The sequence below is a fragment of the Oncorhynchus masou genome, chromosome 18 (genome assembly GCF_036934945.1).
Source record: "Oncorhynchus masou masou isolate Uvic2021 chromosome 18, UVic_Omas_1.1, whole genome shotgun sequence".
NCBI lineage: Eukaryota > Metazoa > Chordata > Actinopteri > Salmoniformes > Salmonidae > Oncorhynchus > Oncorhynchus masou.
In genome coordinates this window covers 11,058,888-11,086,575 of record NC_088229.1, presented here as the reverse complement: position 1 = coordinate 11,086,575, position 27,688 = coordinate 11,058,888, and the positions used below count along the sequence as shown (strand labels likewise).

Sequence of the window (27,688 nt, the reverse complement as noted above, 5' to 3'; positions counted from 1 at the left end):
GCAATGGTCCAGAATGCTACCAGCTTGTGTAGCGCATTCGATATGCTGATAGAAATTAGGAAGCCTTGATCTCAGATTAGCTTTGTTAAAATCCCCAGCTACAATAAATTCAGCCTCAGGATATATGGTTTCCAGTTTACATAGAGTCCAGTGAAGTTCTTTCAGGGCCGTCGAGGTATCTGCTTGGGGGGGGATATACACGGCTGTGACTATAATCGAAGCGTATTCTCTTGGGAGATAATGCGGTCGGCATTTGATTGTAAGGAATTCTAGGTCAGGTGAACAAAATGACTTCCTGTATGTTGTTATGCGTCGTTAATCATAAGGCATACACCCCCACTCTTCTTGTTACCAGAGAGATGTTTCATGCGAGGCATGAAGAAACCTGGTGGCTGTACCGACTCTGAAAACATATCCCAAGTGAGCCATGTTTCCGTGAAACAGAGAATGTTACAATCTCTGATGTGTCTCTGGAAGGCAACTTGTACCCTAATTTCGTCCATCTTGTTGTCTAGAGATTGGACATTGGCGAGTAATATAATCAGAAGCGGTGGATGGTGTGCTCGCCTTCTAAGTCTGACCTGTAGGCCGCCCTGTCTGCCTCTCCTGCGGCGACCATGTTGTTTTGGGTCGGCCTCTGTGATTAGATCCTATGACCAGGGTGGAGGTACGAACAAAGGATCCACTTCGAGTAAGTCGTATTCCTGGTCGTAATATTGGTAAATTGACATCATAGAGATGCCATCATAGAGATGACACACGTTCTATCTCCATGGCTGCTGATGTCATAGAGTGGTTGTTACATAGAAATAGAATGAATTGCCAGGGTTAGAGGTTCGCCAGGGTTAGAGGTTCCAAGCCCATTATATTCATTCTATTTATATGGTTGTTAGCCTAACACAGAGATCCTACACAACCACAGAGATTAGGTTCCTTTACATTTATCGTCACAAATACAGATTTGTTTATTTTGAGCATTTCAGATTCAGGTGGAGGACCTGCTTTATCAGGAGGATAATCTGGAAACACTGACAATGGGGTCATTGTTCCAGACATCCCATGTCCCCCGTCTACTGAGAATCTTGCTGTGCTGCAACGTCAAGTGAACCCTACCACTGACTCATCTTTTGGTCAGGACATATACATACATGCTCTTCGATTAGTTATGAGTCTCCAGCCTTTTTAGGTGCAGTCCTCCCACACTATGTAGGATATTGTTTTAGCCCCAGTGCCACTCTTGACAATGGCAAAAATGTGTATGTTTTTGCTAGAAAAGAAAACAGCACCTCTTAACTGGTATGATGTAAACAAACTGTTTCATTCGTTGAAAAGAGCTATTATGAAAAGTTATTTTCATTTTTCTAACAATTAAACTTATTGTAAACCAATGGTATTTATTTTCCACAAAGCAGCTTTGTTAATTGACACTTCTCTCTAAAAGCAAACCCACCATTTGAACATATACAACTGATAAATACTATGTAACAATCAACATTATGTAGTAGTATAACAGTGTCAAAACAATCACATGTGAATAATTGTAACATGTTCACGGCACTACCATTGGACATACAGCAAACCGTTTCCAAGTTCAGAGGTGAATCTATAGAATGTTCTAATAATGCAGTGATCTATAAAACAGATGAGTCCAAGAATCCATAGGTGTCACGTGGCTCCTGAGGTGACTTTCCCTCCCCATATCATTCATGGAGCTGTCACCTTTACAGTTAGTGTACATGACATCCAGTGTCTTAACATGAAAATCAAAAGCAGGCAGTGACGTAACAATGCCACAGTGACGTAACAATGCCACAGTGACGTAACAATGCCACAGTGACGTAACAATGCCACACTGACGTAACAATGCCAAAGTGACGTAACAATGCCACAGTGACGTAACAATGCCACACTGACGTAACAATGCCACAGTGACGTAACAATGCCACAGTGACGTAACAATGCCACAGTGACGTAACAATGCCACAGTGACGTAACAATGCCAAAGTGACGTAACAATGCCACAGTGACGTAACAATGCCACAGTGACGTAACAATGCCACAGTGACGTAACAATGCTACAGTGATGTAACAATGCTACAGTGACACGGAGCTCAGCGAACGGTGGCTATGTACATTATGTAAACACCAATACAGTAGATCCACATATACAGAACTTTGTCATGTCAAAATATAAAAATGAGCAACTGGAAAATCCCTTTAATTTACATTTTAATAAAACCTTCCATCCCTCGCTGCATACAAATGAACCTTGGGTAATCAAAAGCACTTGTGAAGTATTATTGTACTTCAGCACCAAATTCCTGTCTAACAGAGTGGCACTGTCTCTCACTGTTATATTCATCATTTCTGAGCTCCAGAGGTGACGGAGACGACTGAATAAGCAGAGTGACTCGTTTGGTCACAGGATACAGTACTACAAATTAATACCAAAGTCAGACCAAGCACCTTTGCTTGTGAATAATGCTAGCTTTATGCCCGGAGATAAATTGGTCTATTACAATGCGTTTGGATAAAGTGTATATACTTGTATTCTATACCACTTGGTGTACAATATACTAAAATGGAGTCTTTGGCCCCCATCGGTCTACTGTATATAGAACAGCTTCAAGGCTCTTGTTAAAAAAAAAAGAAAGAATAAAAACAGACAGAATCACATATTAAAGGGGAGAGAACCGATGATACCCTAAAGTAGTTACAGTACATCTGGAACACTGTATGTTGGCAAGGACCAGAAAATTAGTCAATTGTATGTCATTTCATTTACATAATTCCTATGGACTACGATGATGCAAAAACACATTTTGTTGATACAGTGTAACACTACTAGCAATGGAGCCTCCTAAGGTTTTGGTGTTCGAAGGTATAGTCTAAGACCAGTGTATAAAACATAATGCAAAAACTTTACAAAAGCCCAAATACTACATCAGTCCCTCTGACTATTTCCAATAGTCCATTCATCCAGCCATCCAGCGTTTAGACCTCTGAGCTATCGCTGCAGTCTACCATCCTTCTATGAATGTTCTGAGTAGTAAGAGGTTAATAAAAAACATTTTCTAAATCACAGTTGTCAAGGGCGTACATTTAAGCATTAACCTAAAAATAAAGCAAGAAAGATTTGACTGCTTCTTTACACAGGAACATAATGTACTGTATGTGGTTTATCAGTCAGTTAAATTGAATAGTCTTTCAGTTAAACTCTATCAAACCTTGCACTGTATTTGATTGCTGTTTCAATGTTTGATTTAAATGCATCGTAATCTCTCAGATGGGCTGTGGGAAATGTTATCGTTTTGGTGTATGTACTAACAACAGGGTAACAAAGTGTAGTTAGGCATGCGTTGTAGACATGAGTGGTCAGGTGTGTGTGGCTGCCCTGTCAGCCACTGCATTACACTGGGAACAGAAAGTGGTTCTCCACTGTCGTCTTCCTCTCCACTGTCTTCAGCCACAGGCAGGCTCACTTTCCCATCTGGTTTAGCATATTTATATGTGTGTGGGGGGGGGGGGGACAAATGTATAGGGGGTCAGTGCAATATAAACTGAAAACAACATAACAGTTTGAAGTGTTACATTGACATCATTACTATGGTGCAGCTCATTTGAGTTTCAAGAGAAAAACATGACATACTACAGTAACAAAATCAGAGTGTAAGGATGAGTACAAACATGCAAAAAATACATACCATCAAGTTCTTGGAGGAAATCTTTAAAGAAATCCAAGATTTCCATCTCCTTTTGTTTTGGATAACCACTTTCACTCATCTCTGGGGCCAGGTTTGAGATTATGTAGTGTGCATCAACCTAGACATTGAATTCCAAGACGTTCATTACTTTCACTATATTTCTGATACACAGGTCACCTGACCAAAACCAGGACCCCATAAATAACAATCAGAATATTAAAAAGCCCAATTTGTTAATTACCATGTCATCACAAAGAGATTGAGACATTCCTTCGGTTTCTTCTGCAGGACCTCAATTAGGATGTAGACTTCAAGGCCTTCATGCAGCTGCTGAAGCATCGCTGTACGTTTTGTGGTTGCATGGAGCAAAATGTCTCTTTACAAAAGGAAACGGATAGGATGGACATTCATTGAGATTAGCATATCTTACTGCAGAATCCTTGGTGCTCTTGAATGAATGGTCATGATAATGTACTCTAAAAACTCATTCGTTTGAAACATATTAAATGAAATCAGTTGACACATTGTGGGTTGTTGCAATGTAAGAATGGAATTTAAAACACATTTTGAACTCAGATCAAATGTATCAACCCATGAAGGCTAATGGGTGCTTTGTTAAATAAGAAACAATTTCACATACCTTATTATGCTCTCCTTGTGATCCAAGTTGATGGGGCCTGTGTAGCCACAGTTGAGGATTCCTTCAGTGTAGGGTGCCAGGTCAAAGGCATCTTTGATCTGAAAGCACATTTTATTTTTCAAACACAACTAATTGCTGAAAGATTAATGAGAAGAATATGCTTACAATTTCATCAACATAACGTGTTGATTATTGGGGACAACTCTGTGTCATGTACACTACCCTTTGTTAGGTCCTTCAGGGTCCCGGTCAACAGATAGTGGTAACACCACTCCTGCATAAATCATGGAGACGGTCCACCTTGTGCAAGGCTCACTGCAAATATTTCACCAGCCACTCTGGATATAAGAGAAGGTGAAATAAGAAAATGTTCCTTCATAGTATTTTTTTTAACATCTAGAAACGTATGTGTTTTACAGAATTGTACATGTGCCTAACACTTTTGTACAGTACTGTATGTACATACAGGTGAAGGCAGGGTAGCCTAGTGGTTAGATCGTTGGACTAGTAAATCTGTCGTTCTGCCCCTGAACTGGCAGTTAACCCACTGTTCCTAGGCCGTCATTGAAAATAAGAATTTGTTCTTAACTGACTTGCCTAGTTAAATAAAGGTTAAATAAAAAAATATATTGACTATGAAACAAATAGGACATGGCCTGCTTATGAGTTGGCATGAAAGAAAGTTTGATGAATTCAACTTAAAATGGCGAAAACAGGCGTTCGTAGCTAAATGCTTTTGGTTAGCTTGAGAATAATAATTGGATGATTTATCATTCTACGGTATGCATGTAATATAGTATAATGTTATGAACCAACACTGAATCGTAGGAATTAACTACCAGGGATGCAAACTGCTGAGGGCCCAAAATGTGAACACTTTTTGTTTCACTGAAACATGCAGGGAGAAATGGAGGTCTTAACTAATTAAACAACAAAGAATGTGATCTATATGATCAGTGTGTGTAAAATAAAAAGTGGTGTATGTGAATCTAACTCACAGCTAAAAAATGTAAAGAAAGCAATCCAATGTTATTTGTTGCCTAGACTTTACTGCAAATGACCCTCAAGTCTTGAGAAAAAAACAATACACTAATATTGCACTTGGAGAAAAAACAAACATTTTAAAGTAGAAATATAATGAAATAAACAGGCACTCTAGTTTTGCTATATTATAGTGGCCACTATAGACATCGATCCAGGGCACAAGGCTATATGTGTGTTAAAATAACATTCACTGAGTAAAAGAAAATAAGTATAATCCCCTCACTCACACACAAGTGTTACTGTCAAGTTCAACACAACAAAAACAATGTCTTTGGGCGACACTGAACATTATTACATTGTACACTTTCTGCCTGTGGACATCTGTTCTACAACGTGCCAGAAAAGGTGAGAAAGAGGGAAAGTGTGTGGTGTTCGTTTCACCTCTATAGTGGCATCCAGTTTAAACCAGGCCCAGCTCAAGCTCCAGCAACACAAGCAAAGCCTCATTTTCACCTAATTCTCTCATTCTGAAAATTAACCACATACTATAGAGGGAAAACATTAGTTAACATATAGTGGTTATTTCGTTAGCCAGTTAATGTTTCACACAGATTGCCAGGGTCCAGTAAGCAAATAACGTTAACGCGTTATAACTTGAGGAACGGCAATGAGTCGAATACCAAAACCGCGAATTTCGCAGCAAGGTGACTAGTTTGCATCCCTGACCTACCAGCTATGTAGAGGTTGAACGGAAGACCGCCAAGTGCGGCTGACCTGAGACGCCATCACCACACAGTCCTTATTGATACTGACCTGACCAATGGAGAAGCATCCTCCACACCTCCTACTAAAGCCCGCCCACAGCGGTGGGGTCAAAAGTGCAAATGAGGAACTGGTGTTTCAATCAACAACAAAAAAAGCAACAATAAAGAGGAACTGCAAGTAAAGAGAACAGTATAGCCAAAATGGAGGGTGGTTGATTGCGACATTAAATTGGAGTTAGATTTTCAAATACATTTTTTGTTCCTCAAATATTTTTGGGGAATGACGTTTTGCGCTCTATTAGAAAATATTTGATTGCATATTTGTACATTTTTTTTAAACGTTGAAGCCCCGTTTCTGCTTTCAAAACAATTATTTTTGATTGAAAAGAAAAACGTTTTGCTCTCGACAAAAATACAAATGTAAACACATAGCCCATAGAAATAGACGGGGCGCGGGATGTTCCACAATGCTGGAAAGGGGGTCAGAGTTAAAAAGTCTGGGAACACCTGGTGCAGAGACCATTGTACCATCTAAACCGCTGTGAAATATCTTCTCCATAAGCGAAAACATTGTATTTTCAAAACTGAACGTTAAAGACGCAAAACATTTACTTAAACAAGGGAAGCATAGAAAGAGTGAACATACTGTATAACATATCTACCGCTTAACTCAAACTTATATGTGAATTTGGTCCGGTCACACAAAAAAAGTGACTTATTGCAGCTTTAAGGTTAGATAAGATTGGGGCTGAGGGTCGTGACATCCCCAGGATGCTGGATAGTACTTACCATGGAAAGTCCCTCAGAAACAAAAATGAAAGCTTTGGAGTTGATAGTAGTGACGTCCCAAGGATCCCAGATTCCATGGTTATTGCTAAATCCCTCATAAACAAAAATTAGTCTGAGTTCATATGGCAATTGGATTATTTTATACCTGGGTTTATCTCTGTGAGAAGTGATAGAATAGAGGGTTTGGGTGGTTGGTGTGCTACATTTATCAAAGAAGGTATAGCACAGAGAGATGAATAGTTCCAAAGAACATGAATGCGTGGCAGTGGAAAAGGGAGTAGTATTTCCAAAAGGAACATAAAATACGTAAAACATTTATTTAAACATGAGATCCATAGAAACAGTGAACATCCTCTATATAACAGATCTACCGCGTCTTAGACTTGCTTTAAAGGAGAATGGCAGATCTATAACTAAAATGTATATGTTCGCCCAAAAGGTACATATTGCAGCTTTAAGGGTTAAGGGCGTTCCAAGGAATCCCAGATAGCACTAAGGCTGAAACGAAAGTGCAAACTACTCCGAGTTAATCTAACAGGTAAGACTGCTCTGTTACGTGTGTAAGAAAAGTGTATTCAATATTGATTCAATATGTATAATATCGTATTTTGAAATATGATTTTCGTATTCGAAATTAACTGTTAGCCTAAGTGTTATTTTACGTTAGTTCGTGCTAGCCCTAAAGGACACGACGCTATCCAGCCAAGAAAATAAAAGACAAACGCCAAAAGGCTGGTCAGCGTTGTTTTAGCTAGACACAGGCTTAAAGGGTAACATTAAGTAGCATAACCGTTACAACATCTAACATATGGCGTTGCATTAGTATAACTTACGCATCAAAACTCCCAAAGCAAAGTGACACCTCACTTTTACATTTTGAGTTACATAAATCCGATCAGAATTCTGAAGGTTCAATTTCGAAATTGGGGAGGGCGTCTTCAGTTTCTCTCTTGCATAACAATTTGTAATTTGACAGAAATGTCCAGTTCAACTAGCCCATGTCAGCAACATTTTAGCTAGGTTTTGTAGCCCATAGATTTTGTGGTAATGTTTGAGACACTCAAAGATGACATGAATACACATTAGATATGGCAAAATGAATAGAATTGCAAGAAAATGACCTTTTAAAACACCCAAATATTCTCTGCACCCCGTGACAAAATGTGTAGAATTGCAGGAAATATATGCTTTAAACCTGCTAAATTGTCTACACCAACGAGGGGTTTGAACAGTTTGTGTCATGAACAGTGCTTGTGCCCATAGAAATAGACATGGGTGCGGGATGTTCCCCAATACTGGAAGGGGGCCTGACTGAAACAGTTTGGGAACCCCTGGTGTAGAGAGTCATTGTACCATCTACACCGCTGTGACATGCTCTACATGAAAAAGAATGTGGACACCTGCTCGTCGAACAACTTATTCCATAATCATGGGCATTAATATGGAGTTGGGCCCCCCTTTGCTGCTATAACAGCATCCACTTGTCTGGGAAGGCTTTCCACTAGATGTTGGAACATTGCTGAGGGGACTTCAGCCACGAGGATCGGTGAGGTTTAGCGATTAGGCTTTGCTCGCAGTCGGTGTTCCAATTCATCCCAAAGGTGTTTCGATGGGGTTGAGGTCAGGACTCTGCAAGCCAGTCAAGATCTTCCACATCGAACTCTACAAAACATTTCTGTACGAACCTCGCTTAGGGTATTGTCATGCTGAAACAGGAATTGGCCTTCCCCAAACTGTTGCTACAAAGTAGAAAGCACAGAATCGTCTAGAATTTAATTGTTTCCATATTAACACCCATGATTTTGGAATGAGATGTTCAACGAGCAGGTGTCCACATACACTACATTACCAAAAGTATGTAATAACCCCATCGTGACAATAGCTAAGTCTTTGACCACACTGTGTCCTTATATTGGATGCCGTGGGTGCGGCAAGTAGAGCGTTGGACTAGTAACCGGAAGGTTGTAAGATCGAATCCCCGAGCTGACAAGGTAAAAATCTGTCGTTCTGCTCCTGGACAAGGCAGTTAACCCACTGTTCCTAGGCCGTCATTGAAAATAAGAATGTGTTCTTAACTGACTTGCCTAGTTAAATAAAGGTAAAATATTGGTGAGTAAAAAAAATCAACCCTTTTAACAAATCAAATTTATATTATATAGTCCTTCGTACATCAGCTGATGTCACAAAGTGCTGTACAGAAACAAAGCCTAAAACCCCAAACGGCAAGCAATGCAGGTGTAGAAGCACGGTGGCAAGGAAAAACTCCCTAGAAAGGCCAAAACCTAGGAAGAAACCTAGAGAGGAACCAGGCTATGTGGGGTGGCCAGTCCTCTTCTGGCTGTGCCGGGTGGAGATTATAACGGAACATGGCCAAGATGTTCAAATGTTCATAAATGACCAGCATGGTCAAATAATAATAATCACAGGCAGAACAGTTGAAACTGGAGCAGCAGCACGGCCAGGTGGACTGGGGACAGCAAGGAGTCATCATGTCAGGTAGTCCTGAGGCATAGTCCTAGGGCTCAGGTCCTCCGAAAGAGAGAAAGAAGGGGAGAATTAGAGAGGGCATACTTAAATTCACACAGGACACCGGATAGGACAGGAGAAGTACTCCAGATATAACAAACTGAACCTAGCCCCCGACACAAACTACTGCAGCATAAATACTGGGGGCTGAGACAGGAGGGGTCAGGAGACACTGTGGCCCCATCCGAGGACACCCCGGACAGGGCCAAACAGGAAGGATATAACCCCACCCACTTTGCTAAAGCACAGCCCCCACACCACGAGAGGGATATCTTCAACCACCAACTTACCATCTTGAGACAAGGCCGAGTATAGCCCACAAAGATCTCCACCACGGCACAACCCAAGGGGGGACGCCAACCCAGAAGGGCATACATTTATCGTCCAGTATGACACCACCGTTGTACTACAAATCACTGTGTAATACAAGGCATTTGGTTGCTGGCAATGGGAGACAGCATTTTTAGGTTTTAATATGTTGGTTCACATAACACGGAAAAATGTAATTGCCATATACGATAAGACTCCATTGAAACAAAAGTAATCCGTTCTAATTTAACGTTTGTTAAATAGTGTATGGAAAATATTTTAATATTGTATGATATTAAACTTTTCCAATTTTATTTGTGTGTGACTCAAGATCTACATGAGGATTGACGACGACCGGGATGTTGTTAATTCAAATCTAAGATTCCAGGGTGGTGGACCTTCTTCCACTGAGATGTTGAGGATTGGAGACCATGGCTCAGTTTCAAAGCTTGATATGGATAGTAAGTTAAACGTTTGGGTTTTGTAAGCGTAGTAGCTTGGCATCATTTCACGCTACAGCAGTAAATGGAACCAGATAGTATGCTCAGAGTGTACACCAATGGTGTACAGTGTATTTGGAAAGTTCAGACCCCTTCACCTTTTCCACAGTTTGTTACATTACAGCCTTATTCTAAAATGGATTAAATCAATATTTTTCCTCATCAATCTACACACAATACCCATAATGGCAAAGCGAAAAAGATACCTTATTTACATAAGTATTCAGATCCTTTGCTATGAAACTCTAAATTGAGCTAAGGTGCATCCTGTTTCCATTGATCATCCTTGAAACGGTTTTACAACTTGATTGGAGTCCACCTGTGGTAAATTCAAAGGATTGGACATGATTTGGAAAGGCACACACCTGTCTATATAAGGTCCCACAGTTGACAGTGCATGTCAGAGAAAAAACCAAGCCCTGAGGTCGAAGGAACTGTCCGTAGAGCACAGAGACATGATTGTTCCGAGGCACAGATCTGGGGAAGGGTACCAAAAAATGTCTACAGTATTGAAGGTCCCCAAGAACACAGTGGCCTCCATCATTCTTAAATGGAAGAATTTTGGAACCACCAAGACCCTTCCTAGAGCTAGAGCTAGCTGGCCAAACCGAGCAATCGGGGAGAAGGGCCTTGGTAAGGGAGGTGACCAAGAATCCGATGGTCACTCTGCCAGAGCTCCAGAATTCCTCTGTGGAGATGGGAGAACCTTCCAGAAGGAAAACCACCTCTGCAGCACTCCACCAATCAGGCCTTTATGGTAGAGTGGCCAGACGGAAGCCACTCCTCAGTTAAAGGCCCATGACAGCCCGCCTTGAGTTTGCCAAAAGGCACCTAAAGGACATTCGGACCATGAGAAACAAGATTCTCTAGTCTGATGAAACCAAGATTGAACTCTTTGGCCTGAATGCCAAGCGTCACGTCTGGAGGAAACCTGGCACCATCCCTACGGTGAAGCATGGTGGCAGCAGCATCGTGCTGTGGGGATGTTTTTCAGTGGCAGGGACTGGGAGACTAGTTAGGATCGATGGAAAGATGAACGGGGGAAAATACAGAGATCCTTGATGAAAACCTGCTCAGGACCTCAAACTGGGGCGATGGTTCACCTTCCAACAGAACAATGAATCTAAGCTCACAGCCAAGACAATGCAGGAGTGTCTTCGGGACAGGTCTCTAAATATCCTTAAGTGGCCCAGCCAGATCCCGATCAAACATCTCTGGAAAGACCTGAAAATAGCTGTGCAGCGGCGCTCCCCATCCAACCTGACAGAGCATGAGAGGATCTGCAGAGAAGAATGTGAGAAACTTCCCAAATGCAGGTATGCCAGGCTTGTAACGTCATACCCAAGAAGATTTAAGGTTGCAATCACTACCAAATGTGCTTCAGCAAAGTACTAAGTAAAGGGTCTGAATACTTATGTGAATGTGATCAGTTTATTGTTATTTTTAAAAATTTGATTCTTAAACTTGAAAAACAATAATCCTGTGTTTGCTTTCTCGTTATGGGGTGTTGTGTGTAGATTGAGGGGAAAAAACAATTTAATACATTTTAGAATAAGGCTGTAACATAACAAAATGTGGAAAAAGTCAAGGGGTCTGAATACTCTCTGAATGCACCGTATATTGGAAGCAGTTCTCCATAGGAATTAAAATTTTCCATTCAATAAAATGTTTCAAGGATGAAATTACTTGTATTTGAGTATTTATTTGTTGAAGTGGGGATAGTAACATTACTACAAAAAAAATGTTTAATTAACTTTTGTTAACATAAAATAATTAATAAGTATGCATTTAGGCGTCTGTAATAGAATATAGGCTACTGATGAACAAATGTAGACGTTAATACATGCATTTCTATCATTTCTAAATCTTTACCAAGATGGCTGCATGGAGCTCAATTCAGCATCTGTCAGTCATCCTGGGTTTATTCACATTTTCTGTGTCAAATTCTAGTTTTGAAAATTGTTTGGTCTTTGAACATTGGCTTGCAAAAGCTAATTTATTATATTTACTCTTTAAAAAAATCAATCTGTATGTCAATTTCACTGACATTTATTAATCAGAACATGGAAATTTTAACTATGCTTTCTCTCTATTTGGAACTGTCAATCTGAACTCTCCTCCAGTTTCATCTCTACTTCAACCCCAAACTCTCTTCAACCCTGCTTTGTCAATGTGACCCCCCCCACCCACCCTATTGTTCAACAGTGGTAATGTGTTCTTTTTCTCTATTTACAGATGAACCTAGCTATCATTTTGACACTTCTAACCATTCAGCGCTCTATTGCATGTGGTAGAGCAGAGTACAGAACAGGTGATGAATGCTGTCCTATGTGTTCACCAGGTAAGGACCAGCTCTGTATACTATGTGGATTATGATGAAGAAAATACATTCCAATACCAATCAATCCATGACACTGACCTTTATCCCACAGGAAACCGGGTACATAAACACTGTACAGAATTTACAAGTACTTCCTGTGTCCCCTGTACCGACTCCACGTTCCTTGATGAACCCAATGGTCTTACAGCATGCATACCGTGTACAAACTGTGACCCAGGCTTTGGTTTGATGGTAAAGCAGCCATGTAGACCTTCATTAGATACTGTCTGTGGGACACTGGAGGGGTTCTACTGTCTAGACCCAACTAAGGATGGTTGTAGAGCAGCCCAGAGACACAGCAGCTGTAAACCTGGTCAATACATCAGCCACACAGGTTGGTCTTCATGTAAATCTTCCATTGGCATCAGTACATGATTTATGCAATCATGAGTTAAGCACATCTCAAGTCAGGATCCTTAATGAGTTTCACCCTGTTGGTGCAGGAACAACATCTACAGATACTGTGTGTTCTGACTGTACTGGTGACACCTATTCAGATGGATCATTTACATCCTGCCAGCCACACACACAGTAAGTGTGGCTCATGTATAATGATATTTTCCTTCAAAATATAAACTATATACTGCAATATGCAAACAGTTTTCATAATGTAAAACTGAATGTTGGATGACTACATTGTCGATTTACCAGTGGTCTATTTCTTATATTATAGATGCGATATCTTGAAGCTTCAGCAAATTAAACCTGGAACTCATTGGACCGACTCTGAATGTGGACCACAGACCTCCCCTCCCATAGCAATAATATCTGCTGTGGTGGTGGTGGTGGTACTAGCTGTGATATCAGCAGTGACGGCAGTAGCTATTAGAAGAAAAATAAAAGGTCCTGTATCTGGTGAGTTTATTTTGGGGAATTGTACCGTTTCATTTATTGTTTTAATTGCCCAGATGAACAAGTGAGAAACATCCAACACTGAATCAAATCACATTTTATTTGTCACATGTGCTGAGTACAACGGATGGAGACTTTACTGTGAAATGCTTGCTTACGAGCTCTTCCAAACGATGCAGTAAAAAAATTAATACAAAATAGTAACAAGGATTTAAATAAAATACACAAGAATGGAGCTACATTCAGGAAGTACCAGTACTAGATCACACAAGAATGGTGCTACATACAGGACGTACCAGTACAAGATTAGTAAAATTAAATGCACAATAATGTTCTGAATATCATGATAACACCCCTGTCAAACAGTATGTTATCGAGTTCCAAATTAGTTTCTGTCTCAATGTTGATTCTTGTACTTTTCCAGAGATGCAAAGCCCTACAGAGGTATGTTAATGAATAATCCCTCAATACCTATTTAATACAGCAGTATTTTCTATCATACTCAATGTGGTAAGAAGATGGCTGACAGGAATTTCTATTACCTCAAGGGTTGCACTTTTGAAAGTTTTATTGAGTTGAGGTTTCCTTTTACTAGGTATCAGACACTGAGCAAACATCAATGCTGTTTGTGGGAACAAGAACAGGTAAGGTAGCCTATAACATCAGAATGGTACAGTATACTTGTTCATGAATTTCAGCCAGATTTGAGCTAAAATGTGTCTTATGAATATTATACAGATTCAAGCCTCCAGGACATTCATCAGAACAATCCAGTCTAATGTGTGGTTCATTGGCTTGAAAACTAGACTAGGCAGTAGGGCACAATTTCTGTCCACTACATGGTGAATGTGATCTAGACTCCGTTTTGAAATAAAAGTTGGAGGCTGGCACATTTGTTTTGTGGTGTAAAGATTAAAAAGGCCATGACCTTGATAGACAGCCTGTCTTCCAATACTGGGGATGAAGATGGAAACGTTAGTAGGAGCCAGGTCTGTTCTGTTCTGGGAAAGGTCAGGTGTGTCCATGATTTCAAATGGTCAGTCCAAGTCAGTTGACAGTAATTGGAATAAAACACAAATGCCATTTTGTAAGACACTCCACCTGGTCTTTGGATGCTGGTGCCAGATACATTGAGCAAATGCCCTTGAACTGAGGAAGTCTACAGATCACAACATCTCCATGGACCTTATGATGTACTGTAGATTCTGTTGACACAAACTGTGCAAAGGACATACGGATGACATTTCCTGGACACTGGTATGGGGGAAAAATGGACTCCACTTGTTGAGTTACCATGGATTTGTATAATCCCACAGAGTAAACATCAAGAGGCAATGGTGCAGTGTAGGCTATGTTCAGTGTGACCCATTTATTTTATAAATTTATTAAACTCGGCAAGTCAGTTAAGAACAAATTCTTATTTACAATGACAGCCTACACCAGACGACACTGGGCCAATTGTGCACCGCCCTATGGGACTCCCAATCACGGCCGGATGTGATACAGCCTGGATTAGAACCAGGGACTGTAGTGACTCCTTGCACTGAGATGCATTGCCTTAGACCTGCGCCACTGGGGAGCTCTGAAGCGAAGCAATGGGACAAATGTTTTGTTTACAGTTCTGTTCTTACGATCCTCCTAAAATATTTTATTGTCACACTGGGATACGTGCTGTGAAATGTGTTGTTTTACAGGGTCAGCCATAGTAGTACTCTGCCCCTGGAGCAAATTAGGGTTAAGTGCCTTGCTCAAGAACACATTGACAGATTTTTCACCTTGATTGTATAGTTATTTGTGTTGTACAGTTCCTTTGTATTTTGTAGGTATTGTTTTATATGATGCACATTATTCGATGCCATTATTCATTGTTTTGGTGTTTTTGATTCCATGGGTTAGTCTCTTCTATTGAATCAATTTGCTTCTCTGTAAATCTTGGGTTATGCTTGTTTCACCAGCCATCAGTGCTCAGTCTATTGTTGCTGTAAGTGTATTTCTGGTGACTGATCCAATGTCCCCTCTTGGGATTAGTAAATAGAGGATCTGCAATACAATTAAGCCAGCTAACTTTCTTATGTTCAAGTGTCCCAATGATGTTAGCTACATTGTAAAAAATGCTATTGAATAAAGCAAAATGTGAAAACTGCAAGGGTGTGAGGACGTCTGTTTAGTTCATCTATATAATGAACCTCCTGATATTTCACATGTGTATTATTGACTAAATTCCAAAACAATTTTTAATATCTTTAGAGATTCCAAACGAGAAGGATTATATTGACCTTCCTTTAAAAAGTGCATCCTTCCTTGAAGACTCACTGATTGGACAGGTGAATTGGCTCCACATGAGTTTCACCTGTCATTTATACCTCAAGGAGGAATGGAAGGCAGTGGCGGTCAGTGCCGTTTTAAGATTAGGGAGGATGGTTTATTTGAATGAGTATAGCCTTATTTATATTACAGCATATTGATGACTCATTCATATTCCGTTCACCCAGCTCAATGTATCGGGCTAGGTTTAGGCTACTACATAACTCTCATTTCCCCTATACCCATCATGAGATTGCTACAACCTAGCCTACGATTAAAAGTTTACAAAGTAGGTGCACAAGTCGAGAAATCAAGGTGACAGACAGTGACTCATTCAATACGGCCTTGCGCACTCTGCCTTCATCTAGCTGATCTAGGGAGTAATCGATAGTCCAAACAACTGCAAACCAAGTTTCTAATGGACAAATTCAAGAATGTTTATCCCTGTTTCGTTCCGTTAGCTGCTGTTTAAGAAATGTTTTTCAACCGAATGACCAGGTTTAAGTGCCTCTGAACGGGCTATGGTAGGTGTCAGGCGTACTGTTTTGTGTCAAGAACTGCAACGCTGCTGGGTTTTTTACACAATAGTTTCCCTGTATATCAAAAATGGTCCACCACCCAAAGGACATCCAGCCAACTTAACACAACTGTGGGAAGTATTGGAGTCAACATGGGCCAGCAACCCTGTGGAAAGCTTTCGACACCTTGTAGAGTCCATGCCCCGACGAATTGAGGCTGTTCTGTACACTCAGTGTATATTTGAGTGCTATGAGCGTATAAAATAATCATGCACTCATACGTGTACTGAACAACAAGTTGTGACCTTTGTTCATTTTACAAAGTTTAATGGGTATACAGCCAAATACTGATTAACCCAGCAGTGCTCTAACTTTAACAGTGTCATCTATCCCTCTGCCTTAAAACACTCATGGTTGAGTAAAATTGAATCTAAAACTAAACTTGAAAAGAAACAAAAAAGAAAGTAGAAACTTCAGGTTACAAGACTGTTCAAACTAAAACTGATACCAGAACCAACAGAGCACAACACACATCTAGAATTAAATATAAAAACCTGTGAAATGAAAAAAAAAAAAACAAATGAAAAGCCAAAATTGTAAAGAAAATAAATATTTTAAAATGTGGAGCTGAAGTAACCTAGGTCATCTCAGTTTTCTGTGTGTTTCTTTGTATTGAAGGCTGAGTTGATAGTTCGTCTGGAGGTCAGGAATCTAAGGGAGGTGCAGGAGAAGAGCCAGGATAGAAGAGGAGATCAACAGGCTGAGAGAGGCCAGCTCTGGGTGGGGTTATGCTATCTTCTTGTGTAAGACCTAAAACTAATCTAATCTTGCATGGTGGCCTTGTCTGTGCCACAAATGCAAATCTTCCAGTGTGAATATGCCTCTGCTATCTGCTTCAGTCGTTTTTTTGTCATTTGTGAAAATGAAAATAAGATGCAAAACATTTACTTAAAGGGAAGCATAGAAATGGTGATCATACTGTATAACAGATCTACCGCTTCTTAGACATGCTTTAAATGAGAATGACAGATCTATAACTAATTTCTATGCAAATTTGGTCTGGTCGCCCAAAAGGTACATACTGCAGCTTTAAGGGTTAGGGACGTCCCAAGGATCCCTGATAGCACCGACGCTTGAAAGTCTCTTGTTCATTAACTAAAGTGTAAACTAGTCGGAGTTAATCTAACAGGTAAAACTGCTCTGTTACATGTTTAGGAAAAGTGTATTCAATAATAATTAAATATGTGTAATATGGTATTTTGAAATATGATGTTCGAAATGAACTGTTAGCTAAAGTTGTATGTTAGTTAGTGCTAGCCCTGAAGGACACGACGCTTCACGTCCTTTAAGTGCATGCGCTGTCCAGCGGTTTGTGGAGCCAAGATAAAATGTTGCTTATCTAAATTACATTGTTGTACCTTCATTATGCTAGCCCATCTACATACATGTTAAAAGACAAACACCAAGAGGCAAGTCAGCGTTGTTTTAGCTAGACACAGGCTTAAAGAGTAACATTAAGTAGCTACAAGAAGAAATCCAGCCCAGTCACGGACCAGGATGTCTTGCTCCCAGGCAGACTAAATAACTTTTTTGCCCGCTTTGAGGACAATACAGTGCCACTGACACGGCCTGCAACGAAAACATGCGGTCTCTCCTTCACTGCAGCCGAGGTGAGTAAAACATTTAAACATGTTAACCCTCGCAAGGCTGCAGGCCCAGACGGCATCCCCAGCCGCGCCCTCAGAGCATGCGCAGACCAGCTGGCTGGTGTGTTTACGGACATATTCAATCGATCCCTATACCAGTCTGCTGTTCCCACATGCTTCAAGAGGGCCACCATTGTTCCTGTTCCCAAGAAAGCTAAGGTAACTGAGCTAAACGACTACCGCCCCAGCACTCACTTCCTGTCATCATGAAGTGCTTTGAGAGACTAGTCAAGGACCATATCACCTCCACCCTACCTGACACCCTAGACCCACTCCAATTTGCTTACCGCCCAAATAGGTCCACAGACAACGCAATCTCAACCACACTGCCCATTGCCTTAACCCATCTGGACAAGAGGAATACCTATGTGAGAATGCTGTTCATCGACTACAGCTCGGCATTTAACACCATAGTACCCTCCAAGCTCGTCATCAAGCTCGAGACCCTGGGTCTCGACCCCGCCCTGTGCAACTGGGTACTGGACTTCCTGACGGGCCGCCACCAGGTGGTGAGGGTAGGCAACAACATCTCCACCCCGCTGATCCTCAACACTGGGGCCCCACAAGGGTGCATTCTGAGCCCTCTCCTGTACTCCCTGTTCACCCACGACTGCGCGGCCACGCACGCCTCCAACTCAATCATCAAGTTTGCGGACGACACAACAGTGGTAGGCTTGATTACCAACAACGACAAGACGGCCTACAGGGAGGAGGTGAGGGCCCTCGGAGTGTGGTGTCAGGACAATAACCTCTCACTCAACGTCAATAAAACTAAGGAGATGATTGTGGACTTCAGGAAACAGCAGAGGGAACACCCCCCTATCCACATCGATGGAACAGTAGTGGAGAGGGTAGTAAGTTTTAAGTTCCTCCGCATACACATCACAGACAAACTGAATTTGTCCACTCACACAGACAGCATCGTGAAGAAGGCGCAGCAGCGCCTCTTCAACCTCAGGATGCTGAAGAAATTCGGCTTGTCACCAAAAGCACTCACAAACTTCTACAGATGCACAATCGAGAGCATCCTGGCGGGCTGTATCACCGCCTGGTACGGCAACTGCTCCGCCCACAACCGTAAGGCTCTCCAGAGGGTAGTGAGGTCTGCACAACGCATCACCGGGGGCAAACTACCTGCCCTCCAGGACACCTACACCACCCGATGTTACAGGAAGGCCATAAAGATCATCAAGGACAACACCCACCCGAGCCACTGCCTGTTCACCCCGCTATCATCCAGAAGGCGAGGTCAGTACAGGTGCATCAAAGCTGGGACCGAGAGACTGAAAAACAGCTTCTTTCTCAAGGCCATCAGACTGTTAAACAGCCACCACTAACATTGAGTGGCTGCTGCCAACACACTGACTCAACTCCAGCCACTTTAATAATGGGAATTGATGGGAAATGATGTAAAATATATCACTAGCCACTTTAAACAATGCTACCGAATATAATGTTTACATACCCTACATTATTCATCTCATATGCATACGTATATACTGTACTCTATATCATCGACTGCATCCTTATGTAATACATGTATCACTAGCCACTTTAACTATGCCACTTTGTTTACACACTCATCTCACATGTATATACTGTACTCGATACCATCTACTGTATCTTGCCTATGCGGCTCTGCACCATCACTCATTCATATCTGATGTACATATTCTTTATCCCCTTACACTGTGTATAAGAAATTTGTTTTGGAATTGTTAGTTAGATTACTTGTTGGTTATTACTGCATTGTCGGAACTAGAAGCACAAGCATTTCGCTACACTCGCATTAACATCTGCTAACCATGTGTATGTGACAAATAAAATTTGATTTGATTTGTAACCATTACAACATGTAACATATGGCTTTGCATTAGTATAACTTACGCATCAAAACTCCCAAAGCAAAGTGACACCTCACTTTTAAATTATTCGAGTTATTACTTAAAACTGATCAGAATTCCGAAGGTGCCATTTCGAAATTGGGTAGTTTTCCTGTCATCTCGACTTGCACATCATCATCTGCACATCTATCACTCCAGTGTTAATTTGCTAAATTGTTATTACTTCGCTACTATGGCCTATTTATTGCCTTACCTCCTCACGCCATTTGCACACACTGTGTATAGACTTTATTTTTTTCTATTGTGTTATTGACTGTACATTTGTTTATTCCATGTGTACTTGTGTTGTTTGTGTCGCACTGCTTTGCTTTATCTTGGCCAGGTCGCAGTTGTAAACGAGAACTTGTTCTCAACTGACCTACCTGGTTAAATAAAGGTGCATTTTTTTCAGGCATTGCATAACTTAGAGAGCAATTTATAACTTGTCAGAAATGTTCAGATCAACTAGCCATGTCAGCAAACATTTTTTGCTAGGTTTTGTAGACCATAGATTTTGTTGTAGTGTTTGAGACACTCAAAGGTAACATTTTTATTTTACTAGTCAAGTCAGTTAAGAACAAATTCTAATTTTCAATGACGGCCTAGGAACAGTGGGTTAACTGCCTGTTCAAGGGCAGAAACTTGCAACCTTTCGGTTACTAGTCCAACGCTCTAACCACTAGGCTACCCTGCCGCCCCGAATGAATACACATTAGACATGGCAAAATGTATAGAATTGCAAGAAAATGACTTTTTAAAACAGCAAAATGTTCTCTACACCCTGTGACAAAATGCATAGAATTGCTGGAAATATGCTTTAAACCTGCTAAATTCTCTACACCAACAAGAGGGGTGTGAACAGTTTGTGTCATGAACAGTGCTTGTGCCCATAGAAATAGACGTGGGCGTGAGATGTACCCCAAACAGTTTGGGAACCCCTGCTGTAGAGAGTCATTGTACGATTTAAACCGCTGTGACATGCTCTACATGACCAAAATTATGTGGACACCTGCTTGTAGAACATCTTGTTTCAAACTCATGTGCATTAATATGGAGTTGGTCCCCCCTTTTCTGCTATAACAGCCTCTACTCTTCTGGGAAGGCTTTCCACTAGATCAGGGGTGTCAAAGTCAAATGGACGGAGGGCCAAATAAAAAATTTAGCTACAAGCCGAGGGCCGGACTGTTCGAATGTTCATTGAAAAATTTTTAAATGACGCATATAGTCTAGTGAACCTAATTGAACCTACTGAAAACCTAACAAATATATTCCAATATGATCAGATAAATAAAGCAATATTTTCTTATGGCTCTGTCAGTAATCTTTAATTTTCAACAGACACAAAAGACAAATTTCCTTTATATAAAAATCCCCATAACATGAACATTAAATGAAAGAAACCGGTATTCAAGGCACCATCAGTAGCCTATATTTTCTATTTTAGCAAAAGTGGGCTAAATTTACTTCAAAGAAAAAAACAATAATAGCAATTTTCTATCATCCACTCAACTGAAATATTTTTAAAATATAATTGGATTGAAATACAATAAAATAAAGTGCAAAAATCTATTAATCAAAAACAACACTTTGTTTAAGGAGAAGTAACATGCAGTGAAAACAAATATTAAACTTTAACTTTTAAACTTGAACTGAGTAAAAACTCTAAATATGTGATTGCACAGTAATGTTCACTTGTTTGAGGTTGAGGGTGATACTTGGTGGTGTCCCATCTTTTCCACAAGTTCATCAATGTTCGGGTAAGGCTCTGAGCTGAGGAAATCCTCAGAATTGAGTGGAGGTGTTCAGCAGTAAGTCGACTTCTGTGTGATGTTTTGTTCAGGTTCATCAAAGAAAAAAGTTGTTCACACAGGTATGTGCTGCCAAACATAGACAACGTTTGAGCAGCCTGGATGCGCAGCTGGGGCATTGTGTCGGGGAGGAAACGGGCGAACTCCGCAGCACCCACTGCCGCATATTTTGCCCTCAGTGCATCATTGCATTGGAGGTCAATCAACTCCATTTGGAGGTTTGGTGGTGAGCTTTCCACGTCAACAGCAAATGGGTTACCGAGCAGTTCCAACCTGCTTTTTTGTGCTTCAAAGTCAGCAAATCGGCGTCGAAAGTCAGCGGCAAGCATACCTATTTTATCAGCCAACTGTGCGCTCGGGAACGCACTGGTAGAGAGCTTCTCTTTCATGGTCTGGCAGCTGGGAAAGTGGCTCAAATTTTCTTTCCGCATCTGCGTCTCCCACAGAGTCAGTTTGGTTTTAAATGCCTTCACTGTACTGTACATATCAGAGATGACATGATCCCGACCCTGCAGCTGCAAGTTCATTGCATTCAGATGACTCGTAATGTCACACAGAAAAGCCATTTCACACAGAAACATTTCGTCTCGGAGTTGTGTTGTGTCTTTCCCTTTGCTGTCCAAGAACAGACAAATCTCCTCACGAAGCTCGAAACATCTTTGAAGCACCTTTCCCTGGCTTAGCCATCGCACCTCTGTGTGATAAGGCAAATCACCATGCTCCGTTTCTAACTCCGTCAGAAATGCCTTGAACTGGCGGTGATTCAAACCTTTGGCTCTGATAAAGTTAACTGTGCGCGTGATGATGCTCATTACATGCTCCATTTTCAAGGCTTTACCGCACAACGCTTCCTGGTGTATGATACAATGATAAGCTGTCAGCTCACCTGTCGCGTTTTCCTCTTGCATCTTTTCCCGTATCTTCGCCACCAGTCCGCTCCTGTGTCCACACATCGCAGGTGCTCCGTCGGTTGTCAAACCCACGAGTTTTTCCCAAGGCAGCTCCATCTCATTTACACATCTTGACACCTCTTCATACAAATCATGCCCCGTAGTTGTGCCATGCATAGGACGTAAAGCCAAAAACTCCTCTGTCACGCTTAGGCTGGAGTCCACTCCGCGGATGAAAATTGACAACTGGGCAATGTCAGAAATGTCGGTGCTCTCATCCACAGCCAAGGAATATGCAATGAAATCTTTTCCCTTTTTCACAAGCTGCTCTTTTAGATTGATGGACAACTGGTCTACTCTCTCGGCAATGGTGTTTCTGCTCAGACTCACATTTAAAAAGAGTTGCCTTTTTTCTGGGCAAACTTCGTCACAAACTTTAATCATGCAGTTTTTGATGAAATCCCCCTCCGTAAATGGCCGGGCTGATTTAGCGATCTCTTCTGCCAAAATAAAACTGGCCTTGACAGCAGCCTGGCCTTGTGATTTGGCTTTTTTGAACAGAGCCTGTCGAGATTTGAGGCCTCGTTTTAATTCCTCTGCCTTTTGTAGCCTTTGTTCCATGTCCATATTCTTGTTTTTGTCCGCGTGTTTCGTTTCATAATGTCGTCTCAGATTATACTCTTTCAGTACCGCCACACTTTCTCCACACAGAAGACACACAGGTTTTCCAGCTACCTCCGTGAACATATACTCCGACTCCCACCTTGTTTGAAACCCCGGTTCTCAGTGTCCACCTTCCGTTTTGCCATTTTTGATGGGTATCTGAAAGTTAATTTTACTGTGATGCTGACGACTGCTGTGCCAATAAATATTGAAATGAAGCAGCCTACTGCTCGGTGCGTCACCGTTGCATTGTGGGAAATGTAGTATTGGTGCGTGTAAAAGATCTGCGGGCTGCCGGCTTGCTGCGGTCTGCGGGCCGGTTCTAATAATAAATCAAGATCATCCCAGGGGCCGTAAAAAACCTTCTCGCGGGCCGGATGTGGCCCGCGGGCCTTGACTCTGACATATGTGCACTAGATGTTGGAACATTGCTGCTATAACAGCCTCCACTCTTCTGGGAAGGCTTTCCACTAGATGTTGGAACATTGCTGCTATAACAGCCTCCACTCTTCTGGGAAGGCTTTCCACTAGATGTTGGAACATTGCTGCTATAACAGCCTCCACTCTTCTGGGAAGGCTTTCCACTAGATGTTGGAACATTGCTGCAGGGACTTTCTTCCATTCAGCCACAAGAGCATTAGTGAGGTCGGGCACTGATATTGGGTGATTAGGCTTGGCTTGCAGTCAGTGTACCAATTCATCCCAAAGGTGCTCTATGCAGGCCAGTCAAGTTCTTCCACACAGATCTCGACAAAACATTTCTGTACGGACCTCGCTTTGTCCACAGGGGCATTTGTCATGCTGAAACAGGTAAGGGCCTTCCCCAAACTGTTGCCACAAAGTTGGAAGCACATAATTGTCTAGACTGTCATTGTATGCTGTAGCAATAATATTTCCCTTCACTGGAACTAAGGAGTCTGAACCATGTAAAAAACAAACAGTCCCAGGCCATTATTCCTCCTCCACCAATCTTTACAGTTGGCACTATGCATTGGGGCAGGTAGCGTTCTCCTGGCATCCGCCAAACCCAGATTTGTCTGCCGGGACTGCCAGATGGTGAAGCTTGATTAATAACTCCAGAGAACGCATTTCCACTGCTCCAGAGTCCGACGTGTTGTGCATGGTGATCTTAGGCTTGATCTTAGGCTGGTGCTCGGCCATGGAAACCCATTTTGTGAAGCTCCCGACAAACAGATATTGTACTGAAGTTGCTTCCAGAGGCAGTTTGTAACTCAGTAGTGAGTGTTGCAACAGAGGACAGACTATTTTTTACATGCTATGCACTTCAGCACTCTGCGGTCCTGTTCTGTGAGCTTGTGTGGCCTACCACTTCGAAGCTGAGCTGTTGTTGCCCCTAGACATTTCCACTTCACTTTATTTTGAAATGTAAAGATTAAGTAAATAAACTTCCTCTCTTCTCATTAATGGCAAATGATTGCATCTTGTTATTAACCTGTTTATTGTTATGAATAAGCCTCTCCATCATACCCCCCCCCCCCCCTCCCGCTTGCACAAAATACTAGTCTACTTGCCTGTTTCCAATGCTAAACTTCAACAACTAGAAACTCTGCATAAGCATGCTCTAAAGTTTGTGAGAAGATGAGCACATTTTCATGTCAAGTTCAGTTTTTATAAAATGCCAACTTTTGCTTGAAAACTGACACACGCATGTTTTAGGGTCCGTTTTGTACATATGCACGGTTTATAAATGAGGCCCCAGGACAGGGTTTGAGAAATCAATTTGAGAAGGTTGTAAATGATCTCAATCTGAAGGCACAACCTAGATTGGAGCTAATGTCTTTAGTTGAACATGTTATTACTCCAACCTAGTAAAAGTGATAATCTGACACGTTTATATTTTTGTCAAAAACTACTTTATATCGAAAGTGTCTTTGATTTGACGGCTTGCACATGCGCAGATCGTCTTGAGACGAACGTTAGACCCGATTACGTGTTTCTACGCACGAGTCGCCATGACATCACCTACAAGTGTGATCGAAGGATTTGATGAAGCAGTTTTAGTCTGTCTTCATACTGCGCTGTCTTTGGTAGAACGGACATTGCTCCATGTACAAGGCTACTTCACCACAAGAGGGCAGCAGTCTCTAACTATTTGCCAATTTCTCAGTTGATAGTTAGCTTATTACAGTTATTTTCGAGTCATTCAATTCAGCAAGATCATCATTTATAAATTGAAAGGTTATGTTTTATTATGATTCAGTTCAGTTTTATTCACTATTGATGGTGACTGAACTCAATGGTGGTCAGCCAATGTACATTACTATATTATATTTATTAACGGTGCAGTGTATGCAATATTAAGCAGAATATAATTGAACTATTCTTACTATACAGTGCATGTACTAAAATGCATGAAGTCCACAGGTCAGTTCATCTGGATACTTCAAAACTCCTAAGAATGTCACAAATCCAGTGTGTGGGTCTTCCAGTAAGTTGGAGAAGATTGAGGGAACATGGCACAGTTTGAAACCTTGACATGGACTGTAAGTGAAACATTTCGGATTTGCACATTTTGTTGCTTGTCTTGTTTAAAAAACTAATTATCAATGTAAATATTTCCTTTAAGAAATAGGAATCAGAGCTATTATTAGCCTACTATATAGTCTTAGTTTAAATTTTACTGAAACCTCGTAGAAAAACCATGGAGATAAATGCATTTCATTAACATTTATTGACTGGATTTGCAGATAACATGTTATCTTGGGTTTGGTGTCACATCTTTAAATGTAATGGATGCTGATGGTGGTGATTTATTCATTCTCTATTTGCAGATACATTTTATACTTCTAAACATTGAACCCTGTTCCACATATGATCGCTTCATCTATAAAATAGGTGATAGAGATTGCAGAATGTGTAGGCCTGGTAAGGACTTTGTGTATTTTTATGAGGAGTTAATTATAATAATAACAACAATAATAATTATGATGATAATAATACCAAAAGGTAATTATTTTCTGTTTTTCTTTACAACAGGATATCATGTACATAGTCATTGTACTACATCTACATTCACCTCCTGTGTGCCCCGTATTGACTCCACCTTCCTGTGTGCCCTGTATTGACTCCACCTTCCTTGATGAGCCCAGTGATAAAACAACATGCAACAACTGTACCACATGTGATCCAGGTGAGAATTCTGTGTTCTGGGCATAAACACTGAGCTACTTTACTATATCAGCTGTTGTTTTAATGAACGACATCAGGCTTTACATTTAGCTTCAGATACCTAGTGACATGTTTTCTCTCTAGGTTTGGGTTTGATGGTAAAGCAGCCATGTACACCTTCATCAGACACTGTCTGTGGGACGCTGGAGGGGTTCTACTGTCTAGACCCAACTAAGGATGGTTGTAGAGCAGCCCAGAGATACAGCAGCTGTAAACCTGGTCAATACATCAGCCACACAGGTTGGTCTTCATGTAAATCTTCCTATGACATCAGTACATGATTTATGCAATAATGAGTTAAGCACATCTCAAGTCAGGATCCTTAATGAGTTTCACCCTGTTGGTGCAGGAACAACATCTACAGATACTGTGTGTTCTGACTGTACTGGTGACACCTATTCAGATGGATCATTTACATCCTGCCAGCCACACACACAAGTGTGGCTCATGCAAATGGTTATTTCCTTCAAATACTGCAATATGCAATCAGTTTTCATAATGTAAAACTCAAAGTTGGATGACTAAAGTTGGATGACTAAATTGTCGATTTAGTTCAAATCCCCGAGCTGACAAGGTACAAATCTGTCGTTCTGCCCCTGGCAGTTAACCCACTGTTCCCAGGCCGTCATTGAAAATTAGAATTTGTTCTTAACTGACTTGCCTAGTAAAATAAAGGTAAAAAAAAAAAAAATCTTATTATAGATGCAATATCTTGAAGCTTCAGCAAATTAAACCTGGAACTCATTGGTCTGACTCTGAATGTGGACCACAGACCTCCCTTTCCATGGCTGAAATAATATCTGCTGCTGTGGTGGTGGTGGTGGTGTTACTAGCTGTGATGGCAGCAGTAGCTATTAGAAGAAAAATAAAAGGTCCTTTATCTGGTGAGTTTATTTTGGGGAATTGTACCGTTTCATTTATTGTTTTAATTGCCCAGATGAACAAGTGAATCCAACTGAATCAAATAATATCTTTATTTGTCAAATGTGCCGAATACAATAGTGTTTACCACTTGCTTACGAGCCCTTCCAAACGATGCAGTTAAAAAATAAATATAAAATAGTAACACGATGATTCAAATAAAATACACAAGAATGAAGCCAAATACAGGGAGTACCAGTACAGTTCCTGTGTGGCTCAGTTGGTAGAGCATGGTGCTGGCAACACCAGGGTTGTGTGTTCAATTCCCAGAGGAGAACAGTATGGAAAATGTATGCACTCACAACTGTATGTAGCTCTGGAAAAGATTGTCTGCTAAATTAATTAAATAAATACTAAT

General features: G+C 41.0%; 2 protein-coding genes and 1 long non-coding RNA gene across 6 annotated transcripts in view; 2 read left to right on the top strand and 1 right to left on the bottom strand.

Moving 5' to 3' along the window:
* LOC135503938 (tumor necrosis factor receptor superfamily member 14-like) overlaps nt 1-27,688 on the top strand; it is a 70,447-nt gene that overhangs the window by 14,262 nt on the left and 28,497 nt on the right. The window lies entirely within an intron of this gene.
* LOC135503943 (uncharacterized) lies at nt 1,300-8,146 on the bottom strand. 3 transcript variants are annotated; one of them, XR_010450033.1, is made up of 7 exons: nt 7,715-8,146; nt 5,770-6,966; nt 4,567-4,682; nt 4,345-4,442; nt 3,946-4,080; nt 3,705-3,822; nt 1,300-3,490 (listed from the first exon to the last, which is right to left on the bottom strand). It is a non-coding gene; the product is annotated as an uncharacterized LOC135503943 (long non-coding RNA). The 3 variants fall into 3 exon arrangements; XR_010450035.1 differs by lacking the exon at nt 7,715-8,146 and having other exon boundaries at nt 6,882-6,959; XR_010450034.1 differs by lacking the exon at nt 7,715-8,146 and having other exon boundaries at nt 6,142-6,159.
* On the top strand, nt 7,371-26,082 carry LOC135503936 (tumor necrosis factor receptor superfamily member 14-like). Of its 2 annotated transcripts, XM_064922128.1 has the most exons (9): nt 7,373-7,419; nt 10,048-10,177; nt 12,452-12,557; nt 12,649-12,930; nt 13,040-13,127; nt 13,270-13,451; nt 16,949-17,459; nt 25,606-25,724; nt 26,013-26,082. In XM_064922128.1, exons 2-7 carry the CDS (start codon nt 10,148-10,150, stop codon nt 16,951-16,953), a joined length of 693 nt encoding a protein of 230 aa, XP_064778200.1. In that variant the 5' UTR covers nt 7,373-7,419; nt 10,048-10,147; the 3' UTR covers nt 16,954-17,459; nt 25,606-25,724; nt 26,013-26,082. The 2 variants fall into 2 exon arrangements, with proteins under 2 accessions (XP_064778199.1, XP_064778200.1); XM_064922127.1 differs by lacking the exons at nt 16,949-17,459; nt 25,606-25,724; nt 26,013-26,082 and having other exon boundaries at nt 7,371-7,419; nt 13,270-15,594.

Bases quoted from the DNA above. Each gene is read 5' to 3' on its own strand.
- LOC135503936 (XM_064922127.1), top strand. From the start codon at position 10,148: ATGGCTCAGTTTCAAAGCTTGATATGGATA. The intron at 12,931-13,039 runs GTTGGTCTTCAT...CTGTTGGTGCAG, and splicing joins TCAATACATCAGCCACACAG to GAACAACATCTACAGATACT. The intron at 13,128-13,269 runs GTAAGTGTGGCT...CTTATATTATAG, and splicing joins TCCTGCCAGCCACACACACA to ATGCGATATCTTGAAGCTTC.